Source organism: Leopardus geoffroyi, chromosome B2 (genome assembly GCF_018350155.1).
Source record: "Leopardus geoffroyi isolate Oge1 chromosome B2, O.geoffroyi_Oge1_pat1.0, whole genome shotgun sequence".
NCBI classification, from domain to species: domain Eukaryota; kingdom Metazoa; phylum Chordata; class Mammalia; order Carnivora; family Felidae; genus Leopardus; species Leopardus geoffroyi.
This window is the reverse complement of record NC_059332.1, coordinates 122,717,097-122,744,149: the sequence shown is the minus strand read 5'-3', so window position 1 is coordinate 122,744,149 and position 27,053 is coordinate 122,717,097. Positions and strand designations below refer to the sequence as shown.

The 27,053-nt window shown below is 36.3% G+C and overlaps 1 protein-coding gene across 1 annotated transcript in view; it reads right to left on the bottom strand.

Annotated features, from left to right (window-relative positions):
• PDE7B (phosphodiesterase 7B) overlaps nucleotides 1-25,325 on the bottom strand; it is a 316,929-nt gene extending 291,604 nt beyond the window's left edge. The window contains exon 1 of the mRNA XM_045499734.1: nucleotides 24,973-25,325. Within this exon, the coding sequence (XP_045355690.1) occupies nucleotides 24,973-24,993 (21 nt within the window). The 5' untranslated portion in view covers nucleotides 24,994-25,325. The remainder of the gene's footprint in view (nucleotides 1-24,972) is intronic.
• Between the last annotated feature and the right edge of the window lie 1,728 nt (nucleotides 25,326-27,053).

Sequence of the window (27,053 nt, the reverse complement as noted above, 5' to 3'; positions counted from 1 at the left end):
AAGGATCAAAGGTGTAAGGAAGCAATAGGAAACTGACAAGGAATGGGCGATTTCTTAAAAGAACAAATCTATCTTCTAGAAATTAGACTAAGAAAAAAGATTAATTGAAGATGAAAACAAATATGGATCGAAGCCTCTCAGACATAGCTCAAGAGATTACAGAACTGGAAGAGAGACCCTAAGGAAAACTTTCACAATGAAGTATAGTGAAATAAAGATACAGTAAACACAAAAGAGTGTTTAAGAAAAATGGATCATGGAAGGAGAATGCCAACCACATACACAGAACAGATGTTCAAGAAAGTGAGAAAAGGTATTAGATGCAGTTTTCAAAGAAAGTGTGGCTGAAATTTTGCCAGATTTGATGAAATGTGTGAAGCATAAAAGAAATATGAGAGAATAAGCAAGATAAATAAAGGTAAATCTAGATATTTCAGTGAGTCTGCAAAACATGAGAGAGTGGCAATCCTTAGCTATCAAGAGAGGACCTGCTGGAAGAGGCCCACTGCGGGCCCCAAATGCTACACATTCAAGGTCTATACCAGTGTTCACATGGAGGCCACTCTTTTCAGAATGCTCCCAGTCAATGCTGGGTATGGTGCGGGTACTAGAGCCCCTTCTGGCCCAAAGCCAAACGTTTCTAACAGGCAGTTGTGCTTGGGAGATCCCCGTGAGCCTGAATGAGGCTCTCAGAGCTGCCCTGCAGGTTGAAACTTCTACACCAGACCCCTTTCCTCATCTCTCCACTCTGAGTCAGACCTGCCACTGCAGGCTGAAGACCTCCCACCTATTCCTGATCCCCTCTGTGAAAGATACTCCACAGGCCATTTCCCCCAAGAAATCCTTTGTATTTCTAGCGTTGTGTCAGGTTGTGCTTTGCAGAGTTGAACAGAGAGAAAACCTTAAAAACAACCAGAAAAGACAGTGTGCTATAAAGCAACAATTAGACTCACAGAAAAAAATTTATCAGCAACAATAGAGACTGAAATGCAAGTAAATACTATCCTCAAAGTGTTGCAAGTAAATGAAAGAAACTTAGAGAATTCTAGATCCTGTTAAATCATCATTCAAGAGTGAGGGCTAAAAAGGATATTTTCCAATCTAAACATGGAAAGGATTCATTACTTACAGACCCTCAAGGAAAGAATGTGGACCTAAGAAGAAAGAATGAGATGTAGGAAATAATGTTAAGCAATGTTGGGAACCATAGGTAAATTTAAAGAAGTATTTACCATAAATATTTTGGTTCAGGGTTTAAAAATAAAGTAGAGTTCAAATAGAGAGGATAACAACGTGGTTCGGAGACAGGATCTGATTTAAGATGATTTAAGTAAGTTCCTTATATTATTCTGGGGTGTAATGGAGATACTGAATACATATACACTTATTTATATCTTAACACTAACATGAATGCTAAAAATTTAAAGCTGATCACTGAAACCATAAAAAGAAAGTGAAATGCCAAATCACCAAACCAATGGAGAGAAAATGAATTTAAAAACTCAAAGCCATCCAATAGAAAGCAGAAAAAGAGTAAATAAGAAATAACAGGAAAAAAAAGCATGATGAATAGGAAACCAAAGTTAAAACTGACAGTTAGAAGAAAGTTTCTGATACAATTAAAAAAAATGAAATCCAGGTCTGTTATCTAAAAAGACACACCAAGAATATGCACTTGCAGAAATGTTGCAAGTAGGAGGATGAAAAAAAAAGATATGTCAGGAAAATAACAACTAAGAGAGAACTGGAATAGCAGTTTCTATATTAAAAGATTATTGAAATATTATTAATATTTTAATATTAGATGGAATAGACTACATAGCAGAAATAAAAGTAACAGTTACCAGGAAGATAATCATTCTTAATTTGCATTCACTTACCAGACTGACCTCGAGGTGTAAAAAGCAAAAACTGACAGTATTACAAGGAGAAATTCACAAATCCATAATCACAGCAGGAGATTTTGACATGCTTATTACACTCATTGACCCAGCAGTCAAAAAGCTAGTAAGAGGACAGATGACTTTGAGAACACAGCTAAGCTTGAGCTAATGACTATATATATAAACCTTGTTTCCAGCAATCACAGAAAATACCTTCTTTTCTTTCTCATGTGGATTTTTTCTTACAAAAATTAGTGACTTAAACTATAAAGCAAGTCTCAAAAATATTTAAGATCATTTTACGTAAGCAGCATTTCCTGAACACAATGCCTCAAATTTAGAAATCAGTAACAAAAGAGAGAGTAATCTTTCCACCCCCCCACACTTAGAAATTTAAAATAACCACTTCTAACTAATTATTGAATAGAAAAAAAAAATCACAGAATTTACAAAATATTTACAAATGAGCCACAATGAATATTACATATTTTAAAAATTATGATATTCAGCTAAAAATGTACTGAGAGGGAAATTTACAATGTGAAATGTATGAATTAGATTAAAACTCAGCAATAGAGTAAACCAAAAGTCAGTAGAAGAAAAAAAAAACATTGGATTAAGAGGAAAAATTAATGAGATAGATAAAAGAGGTAATAGAGAGGCTCCATACATCAGGCACACTTCCACCTCGGGGCATTTGCACTTGCTCTGCCCTCTGCCTGGGACATTTTTTCTCCAGGTATCTGCATGATTTACTCCCTCAGTTCCCCAGATCTTTTCTACAAAGTCACCTGCTCAGTGAAGCCTCCCAAGCACCCTTTTTAAAATTTCATGCCCCGCTCCCCAACATTCCCTAACCATCTTTCTTGCTTTTTTTTTTTTTCATATAGCAATTATCACTATTATTTTTTTTTAATTTTTTTAATCTTTATTTTTGACAGAGAGTGACAGAAAGCAGATCAGGGAAGGAACAGATACCCTCCAGAGACACAGAATTCGAAGCAGTCTCCAGGTTCTGAGTTGTCAGCAAAAAGCCTGATGTGGGGCTCGAACCCATGAACCACTAGTTCATGACCTGAGCCTAAGTTGGAAGCCCAACCAACTGAGCCACCCAGGCACCCTGTCACTATTATCTTTTATACATGCATTTAACTCACTGTGTCCCCTCCCAGTATCTGTTTTGCTCCCTGCTGAATCTGCAGGCACTTGCTTGGAACAGTGTCTAATTTAGCAGTTTTCAATTATTATCTGTTGAATGAATGATTTTACAGCTATTGAGGTAGTGAGTACGCAGATGTCTGTCATAACATTTTCCATAGTTTTCTGTACATTCAAAATATTTGCAATTAAAAATGCAGGCTTTTTAAATTAAAAAAAATCTCTCTATGAATATAAGCCAAAGTATTAACAATAATTATCAATATTTATGTTTTGTTTTTTCAGTCACTTACAACACATTTCTATTGTATTTATAATCACAACAAAGATAAAAATAATGCCCATCACAATAAATCATATACACCTATTTCATATATTCAGTAAATTCTATTACTGTTATAAAGCACCTACTCTTTTCCAGAAGTAGCAAAATTCCCGGAACTATATCATTCTATATTAAAGATCTATATAAAAAAATCATTAAATAATCCTTCAAAAACAGGTTAGGCAAAAAAAAAAAAAAAAAACCCTCCATAATAAAAATACTTACAAGACAATGTATTCTTTCAGTGGAAAAATTATAAAGAATATTCTTGGACTCATATGTCTAGTTTAAAAACCTGCATGGGGTGCCTGGGTGGCTTAGGGTCCGACTTTGGCTCAGGTCATGATCTCACAGTCTGTGAGTTCAAGCCCCACGTGGGGCTCTGTGCTGACAGCTCAGAGCCTGGAGCCTGCTTAGGATTCTGTGTCTCCCTCTCTCTCTGGCCCTCCTCTGCTCACGCTTGGTCTCTTTCTCTCTCAAAAATAAGTAATCATTACAATATTTTTTTAAAAAACCTGGAGACAAAGGGACACTTGATAATGCATATAGGGAAGACATATTTGCTCCCTTTCTTAGATATTTTCGTGTATAGTGTCATTTTGTGTCTGTGGATGGTTTAGGAATTCAGAAGTATTTTCTGATGGGGGAGATTTACAAGCTTGTGGTAAAGAAGAGTGAAGGAAGTTAAGTAATAGTTGCCACTTATTGATATATCACTAGGTCAGATTTTCTTTCAGTTCTGGCCCTCCATTTTCCATTAAGTATAATAATCAGATACCTTCACTTTAGGGAGTGATCGTGTACATGGATAGTTACCAGAGTGATTTTTTTCATACTTGTAAAATTAATTGATTAATATAAGAGTAATTATAGAATATTGATTGAAATAAATAAGACACATTAGACAATACACCAAGACACAAAAACTGTTCTGTTGCATAGAACCCTTTCTCTTTGTAGAATAAAATATAAACTGAGAAAATCCTCACCAAGTCCAGGATATTGGCAATCTGCTGGTGTTCAAAATGGTTTTAGAAACATAATGTAAGTAAAGGAGCTGGACATGAACAAATGAGAAACATAGCACATTCACTCAATAGTGACACACTATTGGGAAGTCATTGATGAAATTATGAAAACTTCAACAGGCATTCTTCCTGGCTTAGTACATGAAGCAGCACTAAATCAGTGAATAACGATTGGTAATGAAATTCTAGATCACCTTTTGGAGGTAAATTATAAGGATGTTACTGATTATATTTACATAAGATAAAATTTGGTAAAGCAACTGAACTCTTCTCTGCAAATGCTCAGGCTTTTAAGAAAGCTGGAATTAGATCATTTTTGACAACTCACTAACGCATCTGTTAGGAAAAATTGGAGGAGCTCAAGACATGGCCTAATCACAATGTTATTATGAATAGAAATTATTCTGAATTGTTTGAATCAGTTTTCTTTCAAATTTCAGTTTTGTTATTATTGCTCCACATGATTAAAATCCAGCCATTCGTAGTCTCCTAAGAATCATTTTTAAAAACTAAAATTGAAGAGCAATAATGATGGGATGATGGGTGGCTCAGTCAGTCAGTTAAGCGTCCAACTCTTGATTTCGGCTCAGGCCATGATCTCACGGTTTCAGGGGTTCGAGCCACACATCAGGCTCTGTGCAGACAGTGTGGAGGAGCCTCCTTGGGATTCTCTCTCTCCCTCTCTCTACCCCTCCCCCACTTACACTTTCTATTTCAAAATAAGTAATTTTTAAAAAAATTATTTAAAAAGAGCAATAATGATGAACAGCAGTTATTAGTTACCTGGATCTTTCCAACATCCATACTGCCACAATGAATACATATTTTACAGCTATATCTCAACATATTTTATTTATTTTAAAAAAAATTTTTTTTCAATGTTTATTTATTTTTGGGACAGAGAGAGACAGAGCATGAACGGGGGAGGGGCAGAGAGAGAGGGAGACACAGAATCGGAAACAGGCTCCAGGCTCTGAGCCATCAGCCCAGAGCCCGATGCGGGGCTCGAACTCACGGACCGCGAGATCGTGACCTGGCTGAAGTCGGACACTTAACCGACTGCGCCACCCAGGCGCCCCTCAACATATTTTATACACACACACACACACACACACACACACACACACACACACATATATATATCTCATCAATCTACTCTTACAAAAACACTGTGAGGGACAATTATAACCAATATAAAATGAACGTAAACTGAGCTGCAGAACAGTTATTGACTTCTTTGGGTTCATAACAGAGGTGAACATCAAAGCCAAGACTAGATTCAAGTTTCCCATCTTTCCCATGAATTCTTTTCCTCAATTCATATGCCTAAGTTTATACAATCGCTGGCTAGCTTATACGTTAATGACCATGGCCACAGGAGTACCTTTCTCTGACCCCAGCTATCCCTACCCAAAAGGAAGCTCTTATCCTTGCTCTGCTAGCTTCAATAAGAGAATACAATGTGTTCCTGGTATCTTCTGAGTACTTCCATAAACCCTGTGCCATGTGTTGTTTTAGGGTCTATGGATTGTTTGCACTTGGATTTCATTTCTTTGTGGGTTACACAGGCTTTGGTGAGCTGACTGGAAATCAAAGTGTCATAAATAATACAGTGTCTATGGAATGATTCTTTTCCAGCTCTAAACTTTTGTGTCAAAACAAAAATCTTTGTAAATTGTATCTTTATAAATTGGAGATGCCCACACGTTTGTGTGAAGAAAACTGAGCTCGTGTAAAGCAACTGAGCTCTCATTAGGGGCACATTGAAGTATGACTATGCTAAAAAAAACCATCTACAAGTAAACATGGAACAGCATATTTATACCACGGTTTCTTTGTGCTGTTCTCAAGTACGTATGGAAAATTCCTGTCGTCAGGGTCCAAGCCGGAAGCCTCAGCCCCTGCCACCAGAAATGTATAAAGAGGCTTTCATGTCTATAGAGTCTTCTGAAGCATGAGCTCTGGCAAGGCTCCAATAATATAGGCAGCACCCTGTAAAAACCAGATGTGCATGTATTTGAATCATTTCCTGGCTCCTCCTCCTCTCCTGACCCCTGGATGCTGGTGGAAGGTTTAGTCCTCCACCCTCTTCCTATTTACTTTGTCTTTCTAGGTGATCTCATCTGGTACCAAGACTTTAAATAGCGTATGCATTGATAAATCTAACTTTGGTTCTGATCTTGTTCCTGAACACTGCATCTCATACTGAATGTGTCCTAAACGGAATTCCTAAAGTCCCTCTGCCTCCTGCTTGTCCAACCTCATCTTTCTTCCATCATCCCTACCTTATCAATGGTACCTGCAGAGATGTGAGCCAAACATCCAGCATTCATCAGTTGTTCTCAAATTTATTTTATTTAACTGACATGTACACAACACACACACACACACACACACACACACACACACACACAATTTGGATATTAATCCTATACCACAGGCACAATTAGCAACCTTTGTCAACTCGTCCGAGGCTATTTGTCCACGGTTACAAATCTCATGGGAGGCTGAGCCAGAATATGAGCCCAGGGAGTCCGGCTCCAGAACCTGGAATCACAAGCTCTGTGTCTTGCTCTCTCCTTCATATTCAATCCACCATCCAGTCCCATCTATTCTACTGTCAGATACTCAACATCTGAACACTGATCACAACACTCCACCGTCTCTGATGCAGTCCAAGCCACCCTCACCTCCCGACTGGCCTGCCGTAGCCAGCAGCTGCCCATGACAGCTGCTGTATCCTGGGCTGAACAATCCACGTTCCACCCAGGAACATTAATCAGTTGGTGACTCTTCCCTGTCTGATTGGTTTCAGTGGTTTCCATTCACAGTGACAGAGTAAGATTCAAACCATGCCCTGTGAAGGTGCACACGGCCTGGGCCTTGCCTACCTAGGTCCACTCATCTCCATCCTTCAAACCATTTCATTTGCTCCAGTAGCACTGGCCCTTTGTGTCTTGACACCAGTGAAACTTGCTCCCTTCTCAGGGCTTTGCTCTCCCTCTTTCCTCTGCCTGGATGGTTCTTCTTCCAGGTCTTTCCATGGCTGCATCTTTCTCATCATTTCAGTTGTAGAGAAAACCCCACTGGCCTCCCAACATGCATCCACAGCTCTGTGGACAGCAGCTAACGCACTACCTTACTTTATTTTCTTCATGGCATTTAGCCATCTCTGAATGATAAGTCTTATCAAGTCTTACCTACTTGTTTATGTGCTGCCTGCCAATCTTCCTCACTGGACCGCAAGCTCCATGGGGATGGGACTTTGTCTTTTCTACATTCATATCCCCAGTCCCTACATCACATTGAGTCCCCAAGTACCTGATAGTTGGGTGAATGATTCCTGCGTCTGTTGTTTAAAAGCAGTGATCTTAGGGTCGCCTGGGTGGCTCAGTCGGTTAAGTGTCTATCCAACTTTGGCTCAGGTCTTGGTCTCACCGTCTGTGGGTTCAAGCCCCACATCAGGCTCTGTGCTGACAGTTCAGAGCCTGGAGCCTGCTTAGGATTCTGTGTCTCCCTCTCTCTCTGCCCCTCCCCTGCTCACGCTCTGTCTCTCTCTCAAAATAATAAATAAACATTAAAAAAAAACTAAAAGCAGTGATGTTAGACAAAATTTTAATTAACAAGAGTTTGTGTTTGCTCCTCAAAAGGGGACAATTACACCTATCTATTGGAAATTTTCTGTGGATATCTGAGAGCTCTAATCAGAAATTAGAATTTTTCTCAATAGTGCTTATGAATTTGATATACTAAAAATTTGGGCTGATTAATAGTTTGTCACATGTACAAATATTTAGAAGCTTTCACATCAATGAGAAGAGGTCTCTATGTGTTCCTGTTCTATGACAAGAGCCCAGGACAACGAATCCTCAGCTATGTGGAACTTGAAACTCGTTTTAGCCATATGGAAAAAATTCTCCCAGCCTGAAACTCTAATTAAAGAAAAATAAAAAAGCTATGATATCAAACCTTTTTGGAGATAGATGACATAATTTTAGGCCCATTTCACAGTTAGAAAATAATTGAACCCATCTTGCTTAATCAAGAGTGCATGAATAATCTAAATGTGGGTCAAAATTACCAGGTTTGTCAAGTTTTGTAAAATTTAAATTAGCACATTAACTAGTTTAAGTATTTAATTATGGATTCCTTTTTGTATTTCTTGAAGGATGAAACACTGAATATTTGTTGTATTAAGTATGGAACAAACAACTCATGTACCTTTTCAAAAGAATTTGAGGCAGTGGCAATTAAAAACTGCATAACTGCTATTTAGTTGCTCAAGAGTTTATAAAAACTCTTTGCTATTACAATGTGCTAAAGCTAAAAATGTCTTTTTAGTTTAAAAATTCATGGAGAAACACATAAAACTTAGTTCTTTTGCTTAAATATTAAGTCAATTTCCCTTATTTTTTATTACTTGTGAGGTATGATATTATCCATTGAAAACAGTAACGTTCCATAAAACTTAACTTTTATTAGTGTTTTTAGTTTAATATGTTTTAATATATACTTAGCAATATATTTGGAAATTACTGAGCATTGATTCTTTTTAGATTCCAATTTTTTCATTTCTATTTTGACAAGAAAATATACAATGTATGGAAACTAGAAATATATGTTTGTTTAAAAATAATATCAGGGTCCCTGGGTGGCTTAGTCTGTTGAGCATTCAACCCTTGATTTTGGCTCAGGTCATGATGTCACAGACCATGGGTTCGAGTCCACAATGGGCTCTGCACTGACAACATGGAGCCTGCTTGGGATTCTCTCTCTCCCTCTCTCTCTCTGCCCCTTCCCCACTTAAGTGCTTTTTTCCTTAACTTTCTAATATTTCTCTTGTAAAAATACATATTTTCACGCTGTTTGAAAATGCTCATAAATAATCAGCGATTAGACTCTAGGGTAAGTATTTAGTATAGTTTGCATTTATTAGCTTTGACTTCAAGCTCACCAGTGCTCCAAAGATACCCCAGCCTTGGAAAACCTGCATAGAGTAGTACTAGGACCCCAGCACCCAAGAAAAGCCAATAAACTGCCAGAAGCAATAGATAAACACAGAACACCAAAAATCTGGTTTTACATAACTAAACCAGAACTTAATTATAGTGTAGCTAAACTTATTCCCAGGAATGTTTTGTTTGCAACTATTTTAAATATTAATTTGCTTATTCCACAGGACAAGCTAGTGTGCTGAAAATAAAAATTTTTTAGTGTTTATAGCACATATGGAGTACCATTTTCATTCAGTGACACTAGATTTGCTTGTATGAAACTACACACTGTAAAACAATTTGGAAAACGAAGGAAGTTGCTAATAGCTTGTTGTAGCTAATTTATATCAGCTACTATATAAAACATTAGCTTCCAGGCAAAAAACCATAAATCAAGAATTAAATAACACCCTTCTGTAAATATCTGTAATTGGAAATGTGAGGTGCAAATGAAAATCTATTACAAATAGTTCTTTGACCCAAGATCTCATTAGAATATTAACAATCTCCAAAATAATCGTGTTTGTTAAAGTGCTACTAGCAAATAATAATTATATAATAAGGTGATTACACTGTTGAAATTATTATTTCTGAGTTTTTAACTTTTGCATAATGGTTATAATGGCCAATGGCCAGTGCAATATGGAAAGTGAACACATACTAATTTTTATCTACTTAGTTTATGACTTTGATAATACAACTTGTCATTTTTAAATTTATTTCAAATATAAGAGAAAAGACAATAAAATGAAAAAAATTGAGAATTTACTTCTGGTGCATATAATGCCATATAAATTATCCTTAATACTTTCTTCCCTTTCTCTCTTTTCATAGCCAGTAGACAACAATGAAAGGTAAATAAACAAACAAAAAAAGATAATTCCACAGTACTTATTTTATGCCATCCACTGTTTTGAACACATCATATATATTCATTTGAGATTAAAACAATCAAGTTTATTACCGACACTGGTAACATGACAGAAACAAATGTAAATCTTATCTGGAGAAAGAATATCACACTAGACCTCAAGTTATCCCCATATATTTTATATACAGTGTCCAGTACTCCACCAAAAATAACCAGGCATATGAAAGGTAAGACAATTTGATACAACCAAGAGCACTAGCAGATATTAAGTATAGTCACCCAAAAGATATAAATCAAGAGTTACAAAGACTTTAAAATACTATGTATAATATATACTCAAGGATATGAAAAACAAGATTGAGAATTTTGAAAGAGATGTAGAAACTACAGAAAAATGCTAGAAATTCTAGAACTGAAAAATATCATAACAGAAGTTGTCAACTCATTTAATGGATTCAGTGAGTGATCAGATACAGCTAAAGAAAGAATTAGGAAAATAAAATACTGGTCAAAAGAAAATGTCCACAATGAAGATCAAAGACACCAAAGGTAAACAATGGAGGTAGAAATGTTCAAAGATTAGGCGTATATGCAATAGGAGTCCCATTAAAAATAGTGAGAAAGAGGGGGGCAAAAGAACTATTAAAAGAAAACATTAACGGTAACTTTCCAAAATTGTTGAAAGATATCAAGATGCACATTTAAGAAATCATACAAATCTTCATAAGAATAAATGCAAAGAGAACCACAACTAAGCAATAATGGGAAAACTACTGGAGACTGAAGGTATAAAGAATTACAAATAGTCAAAAATTTTTTTGTAAAAAGGAGAAATTGCTTTTAAATACTGTTTTCTGACATCAACAGAAACAGTAAAAATTATAAGACAATATAATAATGTCTTGAAGTGGAGTAAGAAAATTACCAATATAGAATTTTGTTCCTAGGAACCATGCACATTTAAAAAGGGCAAAATAAAGTCATTTCAGACAAAAAAAACAAAAAACAAAAAAAAAACCACCTGAACCAAATCACCACTGGACTAAAAGAAATCCTATATGTAATGTCAGAGACATGGGAAGTAATGAAGAGTATATATGATTGTATAAAAACATAGTTACATTCACTATTGTTGGACTGAAATTATATAAAACTGAATACCTGAAAACAGCATATAATTCAGGAGAGGTGCAAAAGTAGTTAAAACATTCCTTCTAAGGTTCTCAAATTTCCCGTATGGTGATAACAGTACTAATAATTAGCATTATACTTTGATTAGGTCAAAGATGCATCCTGTAACCTCAATAGTAACCAGTAAAACATTGTGAAAAAGTGTAAAAATAACAAGCTAATGGGAAAGGAGCAATGCGATGACAAATATACTAACACAAATGATGGCTAGCAAAGAGAAAGAAAGAAATATAAAACAGGAAATAAAAATGGAGTGTACATAGTAAGTCACTTAAACTCAAATATATCACTCTTACATTAGATATAAAAGGACTAAATACTCCTCTGAAAAGACAAATATAATCAGACTGAATGATAAAACAGTATTTCCATCTACTGTAAAGAGATAAATCTAAATCATAAACACAGAAAATTAAAAACCGAATGAATGGATAATAAGCCTGTGCATAAAAAGGATTAATAGAGAAAAAAAAAGAGATGTTTTATTATAAGAAAACTTTCATTTCACCAGAAAGATGTAACAGTTCTAAATTTGTCTAGCCTAAGGATTTCTCATCCTGTTTTTCCATTATCATGGATATGGTATCATTAGATATCCTTAAGGAGCCTTTTTAGTTTTTCTTTCCCCTAATTACCTCCCCTCCTGAAATGTTAATACCATTTACACTGTATATCTGTGTACTAAGTCTTTTTGGAGGGCTATAAACCTTGTGGTAAGAACTAATTATCACCCCCACTGTGAAGGTATGATCTAACAGCACACCATTAAAATATTAGTGTATTAGTTTAACATATAAAAATGATGATATTCAACTATTTTGATCCATAAAAATGGCTATTTCACATTGTTAACACAATATATAAAGTAAAAGATGGCAGGATGAAAAGGAAAAATAGACAAATCCACAATTACCTTGGAGTCATTAACTTATCTTTTTCAGTAATTAGAAGCAGAAAAAAGTCAGTGAAAGTATAGATCTGAATAACATGATTACCCAATTTTCTAACTGGCACTGTATCTACCAACCACAGAATATACATTCATTGCAAGCGCATGTGAAATATATATAAAAGTTTACCATATAGTGGGGGACACATACAAGCTGCAACAAATTTCGAAGACCTAAATAATATGCAGTATGATTTACGATCACAGTAGAATTATACTAAGAAACAATCACAAAAAGATAACTAAAAAGTCCCAATATGTTTTAAAATTAATAAAGACATTTTAAAATAATTTATAGGTCCCAAAAGAAATTATAATTGAAATTACTTTGAGCTAACTGATAATAGAAACACTAAATATTGGGATGCAGCCCCAACTATTATAGAATTTTGTTCCTAGGAACCATGCACATTTAAAAAGGGCAAAATAAAGTCATTTCAGACAAAAAAAAAACAAAAAAAAAAAAAACCACCTGAACCAAATCACCACTGGACTAAAAGAAATCCTATATGTAATGTCAGAGACATGGGAAGTAATGAAGAGTATATATGATTGTATAATAGAGAAAAAATGTATTGCTTTAAATGTATATATTCAAAAAGAAGAAAGACTGAAAAGTAATGAGCCAAAAAAAAAAAAAATTGAAAAAATAGAAAAAAAAAACCTCAGCAAATAAACCTAAAGAAAGGAGACGGAAGGGAATAATAAAGAACTGAAATTAAAAATAGACATCAAATATACATAAAGATTTAAAAAAGCAGAATTTATTGGGGCACCTGGGTGGCTCAGTCGGTTAAGCATCTGACTTCAGCTCAGGTCATGATCTCGCAGTTTGTGAGTTCGAGACCTGCATCGGGTTCTGTGGTGACAGCTCAGACCCCGGAGCCTGCTTTGGATTCTGTGCCTCCTCCTCTCTCTGCCCCTCCCATGCTCATGCTCTGTCTCTCTCTGTCTCTCAATAATAAATAAATATTTAATAAATAAATAAATAAATGAATGAATAATAAAAAAGCAAAATTTATTTACTTGAACTAGCTGATGAAATTGATCTTGACAAAACCATAGGGAAAAGAAAACCAGAAATGGCACAATAAACCAGTAGCAAGAATAAAAAGCACTACTAATATTAAAGCAGGGTATTACAAACAACTTCATGATAGTCACTGAATGTAGATAATACAGATAAGACCTAGAACTACACAGCTTACTAAAACTGAAAATAGAAGTAGAAAATCTGGATAGCCCACAAAAATTAGTGGAATTAAAACTATAACTATAAACTTGCCCACAAAATGTTCCAGGACCAGATGGAATTATTTATAATTTTTAACAAATATTTAAGGAAAACATAACATGAATTTACATAAATTCTCCCAAAACACTTTCAAAAGAATAATTTTTCTAATTCTATGAGGTCCGTGGAGACTTGATAAGATTGTTGCCAAAACAATGATTTTAGGCTACTCTTTTTCCTCAACATAGTTTCAAAATCCTGAAAATTATTAGCAATCCAGAAACAAGGTAACAAGGGATTTTATAAAAGAGTACAGCATACAATAACCAAATTGCAATTGTTCTAGGGCTTCAAGTTCGATTTGACATTGTAAAATCAATCACCACCACAATAGAATAATAGAGAAAAGTTACATGATAGATATCAGAAACACATTTGGTAAGTCAAATATTTGTAACAACTAGCAAATTAGGATAGAAAGAAACTTCCAGACATAGAGTATCATACCGAATGTAAAAAAATATTGAAAACTCTCCTTCTTAGACTGGAAACAATACATTTACTCATGGTTATCATCTTCAACAATTTACTGAAACTCCTAACTAGTACAGTAAGACAAAGTTCAGTATTGCAAAAGAAGATATATAACTGTGAATATTTTGGGATACTAAGACTGCCTACATAGAAAATGAAAGGAGGGGCGCCTGGGTGGCACAGTCGGTTAAGCGTCCGACTTCAGCCAGGTCACAATCTCGCGGTCCGTGAGTTCGAGCCCCGCGTCAGGCTCTGGGCTGATGGCTCAGAGCCTGGAGCCTGTTTCCGATTCTGTGTCTCCCTCTCTCTCTGCCCCTCCCCCGTTCATGCTCTGTCTCTCTCTCTGTCCCAAAAATAAATAAACGTTGAAAAAAAATTTTTTTTTAAATAATAAAAAAAAAAGAAAAAAAAAAGAAAATGAAAGGAATCTATAGAATAAAGTATTAGAATTCATAAATGAGTTTAGCAAGGTTGTTGATAAATTGATACAGAAAAAATTATTTTTCTATGTATTAGTAACAAAAATTTAAAATTGAAATTGAAGAGATAACATTTAGAATAATATCAAAATACTAAGTACTTAGTACTACTACATCTAGTAAGGAATGTGTAAAATGGCCACAAAACAAGCTAGAAGATATTGTTGAAAGAATTTAATAGAGACCTAAATAAATGGAGGGATAAACTCTGTTATAAATTGGAAGAGTCAGGAAAAATGTCAGTCTTCCCCAACTGATCAATATCCTAACAGTGATTTGGTTTTTAGGGAGGAATTTTAAGTTAACTCTACAATTTATATGGAATTGCAGGGAGCCTAGAATGACCAAAATAATCTTGAAGAAGAAAACAGGAAATTTTACCAATGGGAGAAAGTATCTGTTGTTTTCTTTAGGTTTATTTATTTAATTGGAAAGGGAGAGAGAGAGAGAGAGAGAGAGAATGCACTCATGTATGCAAGTGTGGGAGGGGCAGAGAGAGGGAGAGAGAGAATGACATGACAAACAGGTTCAGGGCTAACAGCTAGAGGAGGGGCTCCATTCCAGGAACCATGAGTTCGTGACCTGAGCCGAAATCAGGAGGCTGACACCCAACCAACCAAGCCACCCAAGTGTCCCTGAAAGAAAATATTTGCATAACATATAGCAATCAAAGGTACCAAAATATATGAAGAATCCCCATAAGTTAATATATAAATAACTTGTTTAAAAATTTGACAAAGAGGATGTTTACACGGCCAATATACATGTGAAAAAGTGCTCAAATTAATTAACAATCAGGAAAATACAAATTAAAACTATGATATGCTATCATTACACACCTACTAAATGTTAATAAGTAAGGTTAGTGAGGAAGTGATCTATCATGCATGGTTGGTGGGAATGTAAATTATTTTAGCCACTTGGAGCAATTTTGAATTTTCTGTTAAGGTTGAACATTAACATTCTCTGTTGGCCAGCAACTTACTCCTAAGTATACGTTCAGCAGAAATACATGTAGCTGTGCCCCAAAGACAGGTCCAAGAATACCCAGGCCCGTATTTTTCTTTATAATACTAAAAATTAGACACAATTCAAATGTTTTTCCACAGTAGAATGGGCATATTCAGATAATTAAACACTATGGAATAATGAAAATAAAATACAGCTACATGCAACAACTGAATGGGTCTCACAGTGTGACGGTGAATGAAAGAATGGAGGAGGGGTGATGAGATTTCTGATGTGGCAATAAGGTAATAATGTTCTATATCTCGGCTTGGGTAATGGTTCCACAGAGCTTCACCTCTGAAAAGTGAATCATTATGTACATTTATATGATGTGTATTTTTCTGTCTGTGCACTATTACTTAATACAGAAAGTTAAAAAAAATAAAAAACTGTATTTCTCTTCAATGTTAGAGCACCCAACAGCACTATACACAAAATTGTTACAATTTCATGAAATAACTTTTAAAGTTTGTAAGAAAATAGTACCAACTGATAGACGCACGATGCTTACTCTCTTTCACACGCCGTTCAAAGCATTTACAAGTAAAACTCATTTGATCTTCTCAACTATCTCATGAGGTTACAACTATAAACTCTTTCTTTTATAAGTAAGGCGAATGAGGCCCAAAGATATTAAATAACTTGCTCAGGATCTTATTGCTAATAAGTGAATGGTGCTAGATTCTGCACTGTTCCCCATTACACTATACTGCCTCTCACAGCCAAACTTGTGAAGTTTAAAGTGTCAGATTCATCCTTTGTGAATGCATTTAAAATGAAATAGTGCTGTTCCTTTATGTACTGGAACCTCCTGTAAATAATATATCGAGTAGATTGCTTTAACATTTGAAACAGAGATTTTTATGTTTTGCATAAATATTTTTCCAGTTCATGCTTAGAATGATTACAAATGGGTTTGAAACATAAAGCATTTAAAATATATATAAAAAATTGTCATTAAAAAGCTGGGGCTGCATACCAACTCTTTTAGCTGTAACTTCTCCTAACCTCTATTTCCTTTTCATTAAAATGGGCATAATTAATCCTTTCCTCACAGGAGTGTTTCAAGAATGGAGGACTTGACATTTGTGCTATGAACTGAGCCACTAATTACATAGGAAAGCCATCCATCTGCACAGTAAGTAAATCTGAGAAATTTTAGAAACTACAGGTACCTCACTTTATAGTTCAGAGACTCAAAAAGTCAAAAATGATCAATAACTTGTTGAAAGTATTACTCTCAGTAAGACCAGCATCTGGAATTGAACTTAGGCTTTAGGTTACAAGTTTAGTACCCCTGAGGGTTTGAATTTCTTTTTTTTCTTCCTTTCTCTTCTCTTCTACCACATAAAATACACAAACTGAATTTTAAACAATTATAATTATCACCACTTAATTTAATAAATGCATTTATTTCTTTTTAAAAGATTTACAGGCATCTTAAATAGGGAGTGTTCTCCAACTCAGTCTTTTTGAACTGAATAACTGCATAAAAAGCTTTTATATACATTTGTCTTTAAGTTCGAGAAAGTCCTTGCCTTCAATCTCTCTCTCTCATAAGCATGCATAGGCACTTGGAGACAACATACTAATAAAAAAGAGGACAATATTTCTCAATTACTTTATTTCTAAGCCATTGAATTAAGTGATCAATATATTTTTAACAATTAAAAGAGATTTATGGAGAAAAGTGTTTTTTTTTTTCAATATATGAAGTTTATTGTCAAATTGGTTTCCACACAACACCCAGTGCTCATCCCAAAAGGTGCCCTTATGGAAAAAGTTTAGAATGTTGGTTCTGGTCATTCAAAAACTGCTATGACACAAATTCTTATCTGTGGTATGTTTATCTCTTTCATTTTATTTTTACTTAAAGATTACTCCTTACTCCAAACATAGTAAGAAAGGTCTAGAAAAATATAAAATAAAAAGTATTGAATAACTAAAACGACTAATACCTTTCTCCATCGAATTAAAGACAAAATTGAAATTGTCTTCATTTAGTTGAAAAAGCAAGAACACTAGTCTTAAAGACATAGAAATATACTCTGTTTCTATGACATGAAAAACAACTTTTTTCTTAAATTTAACGAGCTTTTCTAAATCAAGGCATTCTTTAGACCCTTGTATTACTGCAGCATCTCCTTTTATGAGGCTGCTTCTACACTTTTGTGAATGACTGAGCTCTTTCATCTGACTGGACACAGCTGGCAAGTGGCATAATGAGAAAGGGAAATGAAAGTCTTTTTTTTTCTCCTGTAAAACCAAAACATGTATAAATCATATTCAAACTGAAGCATTAGTTGCCTGTATTATAAACTACACGTCTTAATACAAATAGTGTTTTCTACTGTTTTTTGCATATATGATATCATATATTTTAATTTAAAGAGTCTATCAATGATGAGCAGTTTCCCTAAACACTATTTGGATGAATATAAATTTTGCATATTTAATTAATTCAAAAAATTAAACCCAAGTGACCAATTCTAAAACAGAAAATTTAGGTAAAATGTTCAAACCAATAAAATATGTAATGTAAAATATGTACATTCCGTTTATGGAGAAAAGTCTCAAATAGTTGGGCACACAACAGGCCATAAATTTTTCTTAGGCATATGTGAAAGCTGGAGGGTAATTTGGCCTTCACTAAGCCCGTTGTTTTGTCCATGATGAAACTGGTCCTCGGAGTGACGATTGGCCCAAAGTTACTCAAACAGCAGTGAAGGTTTATCTATCTCCTCACTTTAGGACTGTTACTTCCTGGTCATACTGTGCTCCCTCACCATATCAAAGGCACTTGGGAAAATTCAATAGGATTGAAGGAAGAAGCTAATGAAGCAATTTAAAAACAAAATAGAACTCTTATTTTACTTTCTATTTGTTCTCAACTTTAAGTATCACCGAATAATACATAAATCTCTGTAATTTCCCCCATGGTAGACATAATAGGTTTATGGGGAGAAAAGTTGGAACAATTCTAAAGTATATACCTGAAAAGTAAGCCTTGCTCCCATTCCATCTCCAAATTCTCCCAGGGACATCCATTGTTATGATTTTTATTTGAATTTTCAGAAATTTTCTATCAGTGTGTATGAATGTGTATATATAGCTGTGGAAGTGTTAATGTAACTTTTTTCTTCACTTACTACATACAAAAACCATTCCAGATTTGTGTATGTAGATCTAGCACATTCTTCTATATAACTGTATGGCTTTCTGTTGCATAGGCTTGAAGTAACATATTCAACAACTCACCTATAATTGGGTTCAGGAAGTTTCTGGTTTTTTTTTAATATTACAAACAGTATAAAAATAAATATAATTTGATATATTCTTAGACTAAAATTTACTAGGGTCAAAGAATATGTAAATCATTGGCCATTTGATATCTTTAGATACCAGATTTTGACCAAATCAGGTATATGTTAACCTCCTATGTCTATACCTGGAAACGGCCCTCATCCAGACTGGCCCAGGACCTGACCTCCTATCCCAGGAGAAGAAAGAAATATTCTTAGAACTCAAAACTCTTAAATATCCTTCAGTGTATTTAAGTCATGTATTAGCTCCTTTTTTGAACAGAATCTTTCTTTTGTGTGTCTGAAGCTGTGGGCAAGTAATGCTAATTTTCATCATGCGGAAAGGATATTTTATGTATTTCTTTTTTTTTTTTTTTTTTTCAACGTTTATTCATTTTTGGGACAGAGAGAGACAGAGCATGAACGGGGGAGGGGCAGAGAGAGAGGGAGACACAGAATCGGAAACAGGCTCCAGGCTCTGAGCCATCAGCCCAGAGCCCGACGCGGGGCTCGAACTCACGGACCGTGAGATCGTGACCTGGCTGAAGTCGGACGCCTAACCGACTGCGCCACCCAGGCGCCCCTATGTATTTCTTATAGATATGTTCATTATGACAATGTAAAACACAAAAGGTATTAATAAGAAAATAATCTGAGCAGGAGTTTTAATCAAAAATCGTATGTGTATTTACCAACCACTAGAAAGGAAAAACTAAAACAAATCTCCACATTTTACAAAAGGAAACTCCATCAACATCTCATTACCAATCTTAATTTTTTTCCACATTCTCTTTACAAATGTAAGAAAGGGAGGAAGGGAGACAGGGAGGAAGGTTAAATGTATGACATAAACTATCTTTGCTGGCATATTGGCTAAGGCTATTATTTTCTTATTTCTATACTACATGCAAATAAATGTATAAAGCAGCCATGAAAGGATTTGGATTTTCAAAATATTGGGAGAGTTATACATTAGTATATTAAAAATTATATATTGTTTAACAGTTTCCTGTGTATTTAGTGTCAAGTTAGTTTTAGGTTTACCTGAAACTACAAACCCTGCTCCCTGCTCCACATGCTTGAGCTGTTAACTAAACTGTCATCCAGAGGCGATGCCAGCAGAAATGTTCTGACCCACGCAAGATCTCACCAGTGTCTGGATTCGGGTAACTGAATTGCACCAAATCCTACCACTAAGATGAGGCAGCGACTCCTTCTCATCAGGGCAAGGCCTCAGAGCAGGTACTCAATGAACAACCAGTTCACCAAAAAAAAAGTTCCTTCTGAGAAGTCCTCCAATTTAATTATCAACAGGTTGTCAGTTACTCTAAAGAAACCGGAATCGGAGGTAAGGAGATACTAAATGAAATAATACAGAAAATCTAGGATAGTGACGGGCACTTTGGAAAAAGACACTTGTCATCTAACATATAAATCCGCAGCTACAAACAGTAGCTGTCCCTTTACTGCCTGAAGGAGTGCCAGGGCCATGGAGTAGCACATCAGCCTCACACAAGAGAAATGGAGCGGGGATACGTGACCTTTCCTGGGAAGCAATAGTCTTCCTGAGGAGAAATTCTCCAAAACCCAAGGTCTTGTTTTGCTTTTGTTTGTCTTTGGCAATGAGAGTATTTTGGAGGTGAAATTATGTGAATTTGGATAACCGAGCGAAAGCCAAGAATAAAGGGAAGTGGCAGAAAGGATGGAAGAGGTGGAAGAATAAAAAACAAACTAACGCTATTAAGTCAATATTAATCTTGTCAGGGTAAATCACAGATTTGGGAAGGAAGAAGCCATCCTTGAAACAGTCCAATAGCCTCACTTAAAGACGAGCAAAAATGTAAGAAATTTGCCCTGAGTCACATGGGTCATCTCTGGAAGTTCTGAGCCACTATGTGAAGTTTCCTAGCACTGAGGGCACTTCCCAGAACACAAGCCCATAGCAGCTTGTGACCATTCCTTCCTTGTGCTAAGTGACTGCTGGCATCTGGGACTTCTGTTAAAGTTTTCAAAGGGCTCCTGCTTTCTATAACTCCTAGGGATTCCAAGTTCAAGCAATGATAGAGAAGACACTATCATTTTCATTGATTTAATTCACTGATATAATTCACCATCTCAGGCTTGTACAGTAACATAATTCAACAAATGGGATAAAAAAATAAATAAATATTAAGGTTGATTTATTTATTTTGAGAGAGGGAGAGTGTGCCCGTGTGCGTGCACATGTGAGCATATGAGTGGGGGAGGGGCAGAGAGAAAGAGTGCATCAGTGGGGAAGAGGTGGGGGGAGAGAATCCCAAGTAGGCTCCACACTGTCAGCAGAGCCAATGTGGGACTCAAACTCAAGAATGGAACCAGGAGATCATGACCTGAGCTGAAGTTAAGAGTTGGGTGCTTAACTGATGGAGCCACCTAGGCTCCCCAACATTATATTTTTTAAGAACACCATTATATAGATTATTTCAGAAGAATGACAATGCCTTCAATTGATCATATTAAAGATCACAATAATAGAAATAAATACATAGACAGAAAATTTAGTTTTTTCTTAAATTCCAATTTGGATAAAGTCACCTCTTCTGTTTCATTTTTTTTCATCATCACCTCCCTCGCAAACTCTCCTTTGTTCTCCCACTTATTTCTTTGCACAGACTGTGGTATTTGTTTATATGTGCAACCAGAATATAAATTTCCCAAAAGTGGGACTCATCACTTATCTATTTTTTACTTACTTCACATGTTGAGAGCACACTTTGATGTCTTTTGAATAAAGGTTTGACATTTTCACATTTATATATGAATGGAATTATATAAAAAACTCCAAATTGAGATTAAGAATACTATAAACGTTTCATCTAAAAACTACTGTTAGAAATACAATATAATCCGTTTCCTTTACAGATAATGAAGCAATGGCTCAGAGTTACCCATCTAGTTAGAGCCTGAATGAGGGCGCCCACCCTGGTCACTTGTCTCTGTCTGCTCTTCTTTTTAGGGTTCTCCGTGAAATCACTTTCTAAGTACAAATTAAATCATCTAGATACTTAAGTGATTCTTGGGAAAGTATAAATTCCTTGGTTATATGCTAGAACTTTGACACACTTCACTCTCTGTGTTCAAATCTCTAATAATGCAGGAATACAGCAGATATTGTCAGTTGGGGTTTCTACATCCCTTTTTCCCTTCCCTCTCCCAAATTTCCATATCAAGCACTTTAAAAATTGCTAATATACCAAGTATGCATCATCTCAAGCATCAAAGTTAGCATGTTGACAAAGTCACCTAGGATACTTGTAGAAGCCAACAGTACTGATCGCAAAACTGCTTCCATGTGAAGGATGGAAGTGTTCCCCAAGGCATATCATTAGGAGAAATGGGAATGCCACCACGAGGAGGCACTGAGGGAGAGGGTCTCACTGCATGTCCAAATGCAATCCCTTCTTCCTCAGCCAGATGTACCTCCTAGAAGAGTTCTATAGGCTTGTCTATAGGCTACTTAGGGATACATGTGCTGAATCCATAGGGTGGTGGATTTGGGGGATAAGACATTCTGTACATTGAGGGCCCTCAGTAAGTTACCTACTTTCCCCATTAGCTGACCCCCCAAAAGTCAGTGTGAGTTGAACCACTTAGAATACCTGTTAGCTTTTACCTTTAGAAGTTCTGAAGTCAATCCTAATTCTTAATTTTGATAATGATGCCCTTTTCATCTTGCTTGAGATTGGTTTACTGCTTAAAAAATTCCTTCTAATACTATGTTGTGTGAGTTGATGAGTAGCTTCCCCTGTGATCTGAACCTAGCTAGGAACAAATTAGACTTTGGAAGATTAATTATGAGGCAGAGGCATATTCAAGGTGGTACATTCCCACTCTGAGGAAATTTGGTGATTTTACTTTTGAATCTGTTTGGAGTAGGAGGTCTTTTGGCTGAAAACAACACGAGCCAACGTTTGGAATGTCCTCATCTGTACCATTGATGTGTTGATTTCTAGGTTATATTTTAGGCCAGACTAACATCAAAAATATTTTTCAAAAACAGTCAAAAATGCCATATCTTAAAATCATTTAAATAATTTATAATATATGAAGGGTAGTGAGTGCTCAGCAAACATTTTCACTAGGTATTTATTGAGAACTGACAATAAGTAGTTTTGTGCTGGACACTGTGGAAAGCACTAAAAGATGTACAATTATTTTCCCTAAGCTGGTGTCTGTTCCTAACACATCTTGGATTTTTCCACCCTTCCCCAAAGTAACGTGATTCAAAAAAGGGTTTCTCCCAGCCACTTTGCTGACACGTAGTCACCACGATTTTCTCTCACGTTGTTCAACTGGGTGAGTAGAGTCTGACATTGGACCGCTTAGTGTCAGGTAAAAATCCCCATGAAGAGGAGGCAGTCTTTGCAGTTGCAACTAGTTAACTTTGGGCTTCTACGGGAGACAAGAAGTGACTTCATTTTGTTGGAGAAAATGTCAATCAAGACGCAACTACTGACACCCATCTTTGTTTCACCAGCCAGGAATAAAAGATAAAGCAGAGGAAATGGAGGAGCTGCAGTTAGGCATTTGCAACACACAAAGTCCTTGTTTTCCCACTAGGCGCTGCAGAAAAGCAATTGTCCATTCACAGCACATCCTCTGCATTTCAGAGCTAATATTTTTGCAGTTCTTAACTTATAGTCTTACGCAGTTAATTTGGTTAACCCTTTGAAATGCACAATGTATTTGATACCTTGCCTAATATTACTGCTAACGTGACCCAGTTTTTTAAAATTTCTGTTTCTCGAGGTTGGGAATGGAAACCTTGAAAAAAAAAATCAAGTAAGAAATACTGGAAACAGGGTAATGGTTTCAAATAATCCTGTCTTACTTGCTATTGCGTAACTTTGAGAAGGGTAATAAGGAAATCCATGCGAACCATATGCTACTTGAAATGTTTTTACAAAAATTGACTCTTTGGGCAGAAATGATCTTTAGCAGGGGTCCCCCTCAGCGCATAATAATAACATGTCATTGAAAACAACATTAGCTCTGTGTTATTTGCCCTGCTTCTGCAGCATTTAGTGTGTTTACTGTATACGCCTGCCTTCTGGTGCAACGAGATTTACTCAAACAGGCACTCTGGCTAGAGCACATGAGGAACAGAATCTATGGATGATTAATTAGATCCCAGGCTCAATCACTTAAGTCCCTAGTTAAATATCTCACTCTGCTTTCAACTATTGTAGGAAAAGATAATTAGCAAATTTGCAGTGTGAATAAAGAACTTTTTCGTTTCCTTTATACATAAGATCTAAATCACTGGTCATCTAACTCAGTGCCTCCGTTTCCCCTGCCAACTTCCAAGTCCAGAATATTAAAAAAAAAAAAAAATGCAACAAGGTGATAAAGTGCGTTTTCATCAAGAATTCATCTTTCTGACATACCTTCTATAGGGTTTTCTACCTTCAACTTTATTACCAGCTTATTCCTCTCTCCTACTAATTTCTTCATTTTGAAGTCTGCGACCAAACAACATGACAAACTTAAGAAAAAAAAAAAAAAAAAACAACTGATATTTTCCCCCTGTCCTGCAACCCTCACCAAGCTCTGTACCAATATTTTCCTATTCTGTCTTCACTAAAAGGAAAAATGATCCAACTCTAAGATTTACATTGAGGAAGAAATATTGCATTCATTAAAAAAGAAAAAAAAAGAGAGAGAAGCCCTCCTCAGTGGGGGCTCCAAGCACAGCGAAAATCCTGGAGTCCCACATTAGGGCTGGTTGGAATGAAACAGTTAATTCAAGGTAAGTGATAATGTTTAGTCAGTTCGCCTAGAAAAAGGAAGGAAATTCAAAAGCTGGTTGCTGTAGTAACGATTACAGACCAAAAAAAAAAAAAAAAAGTATATATATGTATATATATATATATATAAATATATGTACAGGTTCATTTTAAATAAAACTCCTGCCATCTCTCTGTGATTCTGTTCTCTCAAGAAAAATGAGCTTGCCGCTCAAATTGGTCGTACCTACCTCAACCATTAAACAAGACATTTAACCATAGTGGCAGTTCTGTGACCTTTGAATGCCGTGAAATCTCTGAGCGGTGCTGCTTGTTCATGAAGACTTGTGCTGCAGAGTCCAGCAACTTCATCCAGGATTAGGAATATAATTAAGTAAAAAAAAAAAAAAAAAAAAAAAAAATTAAAAAACAAAAGGAAAGAAAAGAAAGAAACACAACAGCACACAGAGAGATCGAGAGAGAAAGAAGGTGGAAAGAGAGATCCTCTCTGGGTGAGCACACCACTTTTCTCCCAGGCGAGCGCTGGGACAGAGCCGAGTTGCTGCAGTGCCCAGACCCACCGACTGGCTGGGGGAGCGGGGCAGGCAGCCGGCCGGCGAGGCTGGGAGGTGCCGTCAGTTGCCACAGGCAAGGAAAAGCAGAGACCAATCGGCTTCAGCTCTGGCAGCTTACTGGAGTGGAGCCTTTTCTGTTTATGTTTCCTCATTTCGAGAGTGACGTCAAAGGGTTTAGTTTTTCCTCTGCATGTGCTATTAATTTTAACGTACGGTACTATGGGAGGAATGCGTGTGTGCCTGTGGTTAGCCCGGGCACCCCACTCTCAGGAGGACCCGAGGAACATTTTCTATATTCAGGAATAAATTTTTAAAATTTAAAATACCTTGGGGTTGAGTGTATCCAAAGACAAAAACAAAACCAAAAAGCAGACCAAAAGCCTTGGGCTAAATAATAGCAGCAAGATTTATGTTTTGTTTTTTGTTTTTTTTCCCCCAAATGTGAGTGTATGTACATATGCCCGCTTCACAGCTGTTGCTTATTTTCAAACTAATTCATTTTCAAACTCACCTAAAAATGAGTTGTTAGTTAATCTTTATAGTCATGGATGCAGAGTTCTGCAAATGAGCTGGTGAGTGATGTTATGTGCGGTGAAAAATAGAAATCATGTTTACGCTGCTGATCGCTGATTTTCTATCTTTCCTCCAGCTTGTGTGGAGAAGCCTCAGGAGTATTCATGCCAGGGAGACAGGGAGATCCTTCCTGCAAATCCCCACAGGGAGTCATTCAAGAAGCTGGGCACACTGAGGCCATCCAGGCATGCCTGGGGTTTCAGCATGTCCTCTCCCAAAGTGTGTGAAGGTACAGTTATTTAAGGATAGTTCCTCTACCAGGGGCCCCAGCTCATCCCTGTTTTTGTCTTGCTACTCTGGAAACTCTCAGTGGTGGCCTTGTGTTGTTTCTGCCTCCCGCATATTCTCTCCGTTCTCCCCCTGCCTCATTCTGCTAACAGAACCTCTTTTTTTTTCTTTTAGAAACTTTCCTTTCTCTATCTATGGATTGCATAGCCTTCCCCAAATCCCCACCCCTCACCTCCCATCCCATTACAGGGGCATGTGACCCAGACTGGCCAATTAGATTTTTCCATTGCTCTAAACGCAGAAAATATTTGAGGGGTAGGCGCATCACTCAAGAAAGGCCAGAGTCCTTTTTCAAATATTAATACTGATACTTCGAGAAAAGAGGTATTTATAGCTCTCTAAGAGCCTATGTGCTAGTGTTAAACAAGCCTGTAGTTGTTAGGGTTCATCTTTGATGCTGCAGATATAGCAATGAACAAAACAGTATCTGCCTTCAAGCAGTTTACATTTGGGGGAAAGGGGAACACAGGCAATAAAAATAAGTAACTATATAATATCCATTGGTAATAAGGCTTTGAAATGAAGGAAAATAAGGGCAAAAGTGTGTGTGTGTGTGTGTGTGTGTGTGTGTGTGTGTTTGCTATTTTAGGTGCAATGATCATGGAAGCAACATGATAAAGCAACTTTGAGCAGAGGCCTGAATGAGATGAAGAAGCAGATCATCTGTGTCTCTGAGTTCCAGGCAAAAGAAGCTGTGCAAAGTCCTCAGTTAGGTGAATGCTTAGCATATTCAAGAACAAGGGAAATAAAGTGGCTGGAGGAGAATGAGTAAAAGGAAGAAGTGGTTTTAGGAAGATATGTCTGGGTCAAAATCAAGAAGTATCTTAGAGGCCGTTTAAAGTATTTAGACTTTATTCCAAAATGGAAAACAAGAGTATTTTGAACAAAGAATGCCT